The sequence below is a fragment of the Loxodonta africana genome, chromosome 14, assembly GCF_030014295.1.
Source record: "Loxodonta africana isolate mLoxAfr1 chromosome 14, mLoxAfr1.hap2, whole genome shotgun sequence".
Lineage (NCBI taxonomy): Eukaryota > Metazoa > Chordata > Mammalia > Proboscidea > Elephantidae > Loxodonta > Loxodonta africana.
Window position 1 is genome coordinate 90,403,879 of NC_087355.1, and position 7,219 is coordinate 90,411,097.

At 60.0% G+C, this 7,219-nt stretch overlaps 1 protein-coding gene across 2 annotated transcripts; it reads right to left on the reverse strand.

Annotated features, from left to right (window-relative positions):
• Positions 1-807: 807 nt before the first annotated feature.
• JRK (Jrk helix-turn-helix protein) lies at positions 808-6,486 on the reverse strand. 2 transcript variants are annotated; one of them, XM_010601716.3, is made up of 2 exons: positions 6,449-6,486; positions 808-4,272 (listed from the first exon to the last, which is right to left on the reverse strand). In XM_010601716.3, the coding sequence occupies exon 2, from the start codon at positions 3,777-3,779 to the stop codon at positions 2,109-2,111; it is 1,671 nt and encodes a 556-aa protein (XP_010600018.2). In that variant the 5' UTR covers positions 3,780-4,272; positions 6,449-6,486; the 3' UTR covers positions 808-2,108. The 2 variants fall into 2 exon arrangements, with proteins under 2 accessions (XP_010600018.2, XP_064124213.1); XM_064268143.1 differs by lacking the exon at positions 6,449-6,486 and adding an exon at positions 5,455-6,199.
• Positions 6,487-7,219: the final 733 nt, after the last annotated feature.

Consider the following 7,219-nt stretch of genomic DNA (forward strand, 5'->3'; position numbering starts at 1 on the left):
GCTCACGTGCGCCAGCACACGCTCAAATGCACACCCTCACACTCGCACACCAACACACTCGTGTGCACTAAGATGCTCGCGTGCACCAACACATGCGCACACCCTCACACGTGCACATACATTCACGCACACCCTCACACGTGCTCGCACACACGGCACAGTGGGCACAGGGGAACTTCCATTACCTGAGCTGAGATGGCTCTGTACTCCTCCATTGTCCCCGCTGCGGTGAAGTGTGGTGTGAGGGTGTGTGCTGTTTGTGTGGTGTGACGGCGTGTACCGCGTGTGGTGTGAGGGTGTGTACCACGTGTGGTGAGGGTGTGTACCATTTGTGTGGCGTGAGGGTGTGTGCCACGTGTGCTGTGAGGGTGTGTACCGTTTGTGTGGCGTGAGGGTGTGTGCCACGTGTGCTGTGAGGGTGTGTACCATTTGTGTGGCGTGAGGGTGTGTACCATTTGTGTGGCGTGAGGGTGTGTACCACGTGTGCTGTGAGGGTGTGTACCGTTTGTGTGGCGTGAGGGTGTGTGCCACGTGTGCTGTGAGGGTGTGTACCATTTGTGTGGCGTGAGGGTGTGTGCCACGTGTGCTGTGAGGGTGTGTACTGTCTTCTTGGCACACCTGCACAGTCTCCATGAGGTTGAGCCCCCGGGGACACAGCACATGGATGCAAACGCTGCCCAAATACGAAGGAAACTGACGGCAGGGCGTGACAATGCGGAGGCCACAGGGCCAAGACTTGGCAGAGAACTATGACAACTGCAATGTTGTCACCATCGTCACGCACACATGAAAGCAAGACACTCAGGCTTCCACAGCACGGTTGTATTTCAGTGTCACCATCTTGACACTTGTGAAGACAAGGAGATGCCACATAGCTGGCTGCCAGCCTAACACCCCCCTCCGTCCTGCCGACGCTCACAAAGGCCTCGGTGGCCAGGAGCAAACGCAGGAACATAGTTGTCGTGATGGGAATTCAGGGGCTGGAGCTCAAAGGTAAAGCCATGGAAGAACACAGAACACACCCACCTGGGACACTTAGGAGGCCACTCTCTGACACGGGGCTGCATGTGGTCACAGCTCCAGGCGGGCAGTGACGTAATGCTGAGCCAGCGCCACGATCCGGGAAAAATGATCATGTCTTTCTACAAGTGGCCCACGTCCCCCCAAGGACAACAGTGTGCACACAGCTGAGAGTCAGGGCTCAGACTCTGCTAGCAGCCTAAGCAGTGTGTCTTTGTTTCTCAGGGATTTTTGCGGAAACCTGAGGTCTCTGAATGTCTGGCTGAAATTTGTTAACTAAAAGGCCGTAGTGCGGATTGTGGGGAATGTGGTCGCTGGGCAACAGCCTGCACAGAGCCTGATGCTGACAGGCCTGTGGGCTCTCTCGCGGCACTCCCCCAGAACAGTAGGGTCCAGCCCAACAGCTCTGCTCTGCCAGGAAGCAGCAGCACCACGTCGGTGTGTGGCCTGTGGGCATCCTGGCATCAGACCCTAAGGGATGGGCTCTGTGGCCACATGGACCCACCTTCCAGATGGTTCCAGCTGCTGCATCAGCTCATGACTGAAGTGGGCACATGTTGGTGAGCACATGGTGTGACGAACCCTGGAGACCAGGCCCCACAGCCTGCCCTCGGGCACCTTGCTCAGGGGTGGCACCCGGAAGCAGGCCCAGCTCTCTGAAGGGTGAGAGGAACCTTGGGGGGCCTGGTGAGGCAGTGAAGTGCCCACGGTGTGGCTGCTGCCAGGCCAGGAGTGGCTTTCCTCTCCTCTCCAGCCAGGCTCGGGGGGTCAGAACCCTAGGGTGAAGACCCAGACCCGCCCGTCCAGCCCTCGGCTCCAGCAGGGTGAGGTGCTGGTGCGTTTCAGGTTTGAGTGGGCTCTTCTCAGTCACATGATCCGACAGTTACACAGTAAAACCTCTATTAACTGGACGACGCGGGGGATGGACCGCTGAGTCACCGCGACTGCTCGGGCCAGCGCTCACCCTTGTGGCAGAGCCCTGCAACATCCGAGGGGCCCGCCACCTCAGGGAGCGGTCAGAGCCACACCCACACCTGACTGTGGCACCCGCTCCACAGGGGCTCGTGGGCAGAAACATGGGGTGCGTGTCAGCTGTCGCCATGTGCTGCTGCAGATGTGGACGGCAGAGGGGAATGCGTGGAGGCCGTGCACGCCCTGGGGCATCCCTGGGGGACTTCTGTCTTGACTGCAGCTGCCAGGGTGCCGTGCTTCCTCCTCACCTGCCTCTGCCTCGTGAAGGCCGCATGCAGCGCGTGCAGCTGGCCCAGCTCCTGGGGGGTGAAGCAGGGCTGCGCCCCTGCAAAGTCAAGGATGACATCGAAGGAGGCGGCGGCCTTCTCCCAGGAGCCCTCACCCCCGCCATCTGGGCCAGCTCCCTTGCCCTTTGCTGAATCCCAGACGGCCTGGGCGCCGCCGCGCTCCACCTCCTTCCCAGCTGCTGCCCACTCTCTGCCCTCACTTCTAGGGAGCCTGCTGCCCGTGTGCGGGGGACCATCCTTCACAAGTTCGATAATGTGGGCCAGAGTCTTGCTCTGTGGCTGGGTCTGTGCGGGCTCAGCTCCCTCATCCTCGGAGGAGCCGTCGGCAAACACGGCGGCAGGCCACAGCTTCCTCCACGCACGGCGCAGAACCGCGCTCGGGACAGCGCCCCACGCGCAGGCCACGTTGAAGACAGCGTCATGGATGCTGTAGCGGGTGTGGAAGTCCTGCAGGGTGACGGGCGGGTTGATGAAGCTCCTCATGAAGGCCCGCCGGACGCCCTGGTCCATGGGCTGGATCAGCGAGGACACACCGGCAGGCAGGAAGATGGTGAAGATGTTGTCGGAGACCAGCGCGGCCTCGGGCGGGTGTGCCCGTGAGTTGTCCAGCAGCAGGATGGCTTTGCCGTCCTCGGGCAAACCCACTGTCCGGAAGTGCTCCTTCACGGAGGGCACAAAGACATGGTGGAACCAGTCAGAGAAGATCTCCTGGTCCATCCAGGCGTGGCCCTGCGCCTGGTAGGCGACGGGCAGGTGCTGGATGCCCTTGAGCACCCGGGAGCCGCTGCACTTGCCGACCACCAGGGGCTTGACCTTGTGGGAGCCTGCGGCGTTGGCGCACATGAGGACGGTCAGCCTGTCCTTGCTCTGCTTGAGGCCGGGCCCAGGGGCCCCCTCCGGTGTGGGGTGGGGCAGGCAGCGCCAGAAAAGACCTGTCTCGTCCGCGTTGTACAGTTGCTCAGGGGACAGTCCGTGCTCGGCCACCAGGCTTCGGAAGAACCCACAGAACTGCTCCGCGGCCTGGCGGTCGGCCACCTGCTTCTCACTGGACGTGTCCAGCTTCTTGATACCGTGCCTGGCCTTGAAGCGCCAGAGCCAGCCGCCAGAGAAGACGCAGGGCTCGGTGAGCTGCATCTGCTCGTAGAAGTCCTTGGCCTTCTCGATGAGCATGGGGCCTGAGATGGGCACACCCTCGGCACGTTTCACCAGGAACCACTCATACAGCACGCGGTCCAGGTGCTCCAGCTTCGGCGTGTGCAGTGTGCGCCGGTGCTCCAGCGCCTGGTTGGAGTCGGAGGTGGCAAAGAAGCGCAGCAGCTGGGCCTTGTGGGCCTTGATGTCATAGAGAGTGGACATGCCCACGTTGTACTCCTGCATCAGCGCCTTCCGGTTCTCACCCTTCTCCAGGCGCGCACAGATGTCCATCTTCTCCCTCAGGGTCAGCACCACCCGCTTCCGCTTCTCCCCACGGACCTTCCCAGTGGGCAGCTTGGAGGCCATGTGGGGGCTGGCCAGTCCCGGCACCGAGGAGAAACACCCAGCCAGGCTGCCACAAGCCACCGCCAGTCCCAGCGGGCTTCTGACCCCTCCTCCTGTCCTCCTGCTCCCCTTCTTGCCCCAGGCTCTCGGACCCTCTGCCCACCCAGCCACTGCTTCCTCCTGGCTCCCACGCCTCAGTTTCCCTGTCTTCCGCACTCCGGTACGCGCGGCCTTGGCCTCTGGCAAAGGGGCTGCTCCAGGTCTTCCCTGCAGGCCAGGTGCCCAGTGATAGGCCACCCCTGGACTTCTCTGCACCCTCGGACCTGCCTGCCTTCTCTGCAGGTGGTGGCGGCAGCTCTCCTGACTTGGCCTGCAGCTTCTCCCCTCAAAACCGACAAGGCAGTGGCCAGTCCCCAGCTGACGGGTTTCTGGCTAGTCAAGGTTCTTCTGTATCCACCAAGGGCGACTCTCCTCAAGCCCACGGTGTGGTCTCACAGGCACAGCACCTTATGAACTGGAAAGCAGAAGGGGAACGGAAGACAAAGGTCAGGAGAGCAGACCTGGGGCGTGAGGGAGCTTCACCAGAACCAAGTGCTGTAGAAACCACCAATGCTGGTGAGACGTGGTGCCGCCAGGGCAGCAGCATCGGTGATCATCATGTCTCACAGCGAAGAGGCCTGGATATCCTGCCGCTGAGCAGGAAACACATAGATGCCGGGCAGTTCCCCGCAGCCCACCTCTCTCCCAAGCCCCTGCTTTGGCTGCTTCTTCCAATGTCATGCAGTGTGAGAAGCCAGAGGACTTCCTATAAGGGAAGCACACAAGTGTAGCCCTTTGGGACAAAAACTCAAGAGGAAAGGAAAATCCACGCACATGCAGCAAAAGCCCCAGAGACAGATTCTAGTCTGCCACAAGCCAGTTGTGGGCATGTCCTGTCACCTTCCCAGGTCAGTTTCCTGATCTGTCAAACAAGGGGCTGCTGTTTCAAGGCCCTCACGTTCTGCTTTCTGACTGCAGCTCGGTGACAGGCCACTGCTTGCCCTGCAGGACACAGAGGGAAGGAAAGGCCGTAATCCCCCTCAAGCAGGTTTTCACTACGAAACCACCATGGAGAAACAGAGGATATATGGACTTATATGGAATCCCACAGTAACTCCGGCAGGACTGCATCTAGGCACAAAGGGAAGAGGACCGGGGCTTCCTGGAGGGGGCTCAGCGGCAGGGCGGGGCCGGCCTGGCTGTTTCGGCAGCCTGATGTGCAGCTGTTCAGAGCCATACAAGGTGACTGGAGACCTTGCTGCACAGCACCCAAAGCATAAAACTGCTTTTAAAAATGAAATTCAAAATTATCCTGGCATCAAGATGTGAATTACAACAACAACAAAATGAAATTCAAATAATACTTCTGAAAAACACTTTGGGCTGAAAAGGTAACACGGCTCGACATGGCAAGACTGTAAAGGCAGCACGGCCACGGACACCCTGAGGCACATGGACATGGATTTCAACATAACATTCCTCTGTGCCCAAGACATACACGGAAAGTCGGGGGGCGGGGGGATAACAGGACAGAGGTGGGGCCCGAGAGAAAAATGGAGGCATCTGTCATCCACATCTCAACTATTCCTGGCAGAAAGGAAGGACACTTCCTTAGAAACGGCCGTGAGGAACTTAAGGGAAGAATGTAAGAAACCACCTTTCCATGGTGGTGGTGGTGTGTGTTGGAGAATAGCACGGAGAACTGTTCAAAAATCAAATACTCTGGAGACTGGGGTGGAGATGAATTTGAGAGTCTTGAAGGGCGAGAAGGATTGGGGGGTCCTGGGGTGCCGTGGTTAAAGAGCTTGACTGCTAACCAAAAGCTCAGCAGTTCGAATCCACCAGCAGCTCCTTGAAACCACGATGGGGCAGTTTTACTCTGTCCTACAGGGTCGCTGCAAGTTGGAATCGACTCCACGGCAACCGGTTTGGTTTGGGCTTTGGGTTCAGTACGGGGCAGAAACATCAGGACCCCGCATTTTGCAAGGAGGGCGCCTTAGAGCTGAGTTTTTTTTGGAGGAGGGCGTGGCAGTTACAAAAAACAAATCCTTTTCTTTGCGGAGAGGTTCCAGACATTTGGGCGAAAGCAACGCTGAAGCAGGGTGAGGTCTTGGGGTTCCGAATAGGCTTGTCTATGTTCCTATTTCAGAGGCCATGTTTGGGGGAGAAGCTCAGTTTGGGGCAAAAAGGAGGGGCGGCACCGTCTCAGCGCGCTCGCCTGGGGAACAGCATCGACGCCCGAGAAGGATCCGGACTCGGGGCGTCAAAGCCAGGCACAGCGGTAAGGCTTGCGGCTGGCGACTGTCCTCGACTTCGGGAGCCCGGGAAAGGACGTGGCGACCAGCAGTTCGGACGCAGCTCCGGGCTGAGGAGGGGCGGGCAGCAGAGCGTTTTCGGGGGCCCCGGACCCCAAAGCTCGGGCAAGCGCGAGCCCAGCCTGGCAGCAGCAGCCCTCGCCGGGAGAGGGCGCTGCTGCCCCGGGGCTGCGCCCGGCGGCGGTGAGGCGTCCGGCTCCGGCCTCGCCCCGGCCGCCTCCCGCGGAGGCCCCGGCCCCGGCCCCGGCGCCGTCCGCTCAGCTGCGGGAGCAGAAACAGGGAGAGCGGTCGCCCGACCCGCCCGGCGCCCCGCGCCTCCGCCCAGGCCCCACTCACCCTCTGGACCCCGAGCCGCCGCCACTGGCCGGAAGTGCCGACCGCTCTGCCCTCCGCCGGTCCGCTCCTCTCCGCCTTCCCCCATGCTACTTCCGGGACGCTCTAGGCACGCTGGATGACTCGGCTTCTCGGTGGCGTCTGAGCAGTGGTGAACAGTTTGGCTACTAACGGAATGGTCGCCAGTTCGAATCCACCAGCCACTCTGGAAACCCTATGGGCAGTTGTACTCTGCCCTATAGGGTCGCTATGTGTTGGAATCGACTCTATGGTAACGGGGTTTTTTTTTTTTTTTCGGTTTTGGAAGCGGAGAAGGAGCCTTAGTGGCGCACCGATTAAACGCTCAGCTGGCAACCGAAAGATAGCGGTTGGAATTCCCCTGTTGCTCCGCGGGAGAAAGATGTGGCAGTTGGTTTCGGTAAAGATTACAGCTTTAGAAACCCTATGGGGCAGTTCTACTCCATCCTGTAGGGTCGCTATGAGTCGCAATCATTCCACTGCAAAGAGCTTTTTGGATTTGGAGGAGGCAAGTGTGAAGATTGGGGGCGGAGCTGGGACCCCAAAGGTTGCGCGTTGCATGGCCTGGGCCCAGGGTCCCTTTGGGCTTCAATTTCTCCATCTGTGGAATGAGCGCGGGACCACTGGGGTCTTCAGTTTTGCGATGAGAGAACACTCTGTGCTGAATGAGTTGGGGTCCCCCGAGTTAGCCTCCATCCCCAGGAAGGGCGAGATCGGGCTCGGGGCCTCCGGAGAGCCCAGGCCCGCCTTTGAGGC

Coding starts and splice junctions, on each gene's coding strand:
- JRK (XM_010601716.3), bottom strand. CDS start 3,779: ATGGCCTCCAAGCTGCCCACTGGGAAGGTCCGTGGGGAGAAGCGGAAG.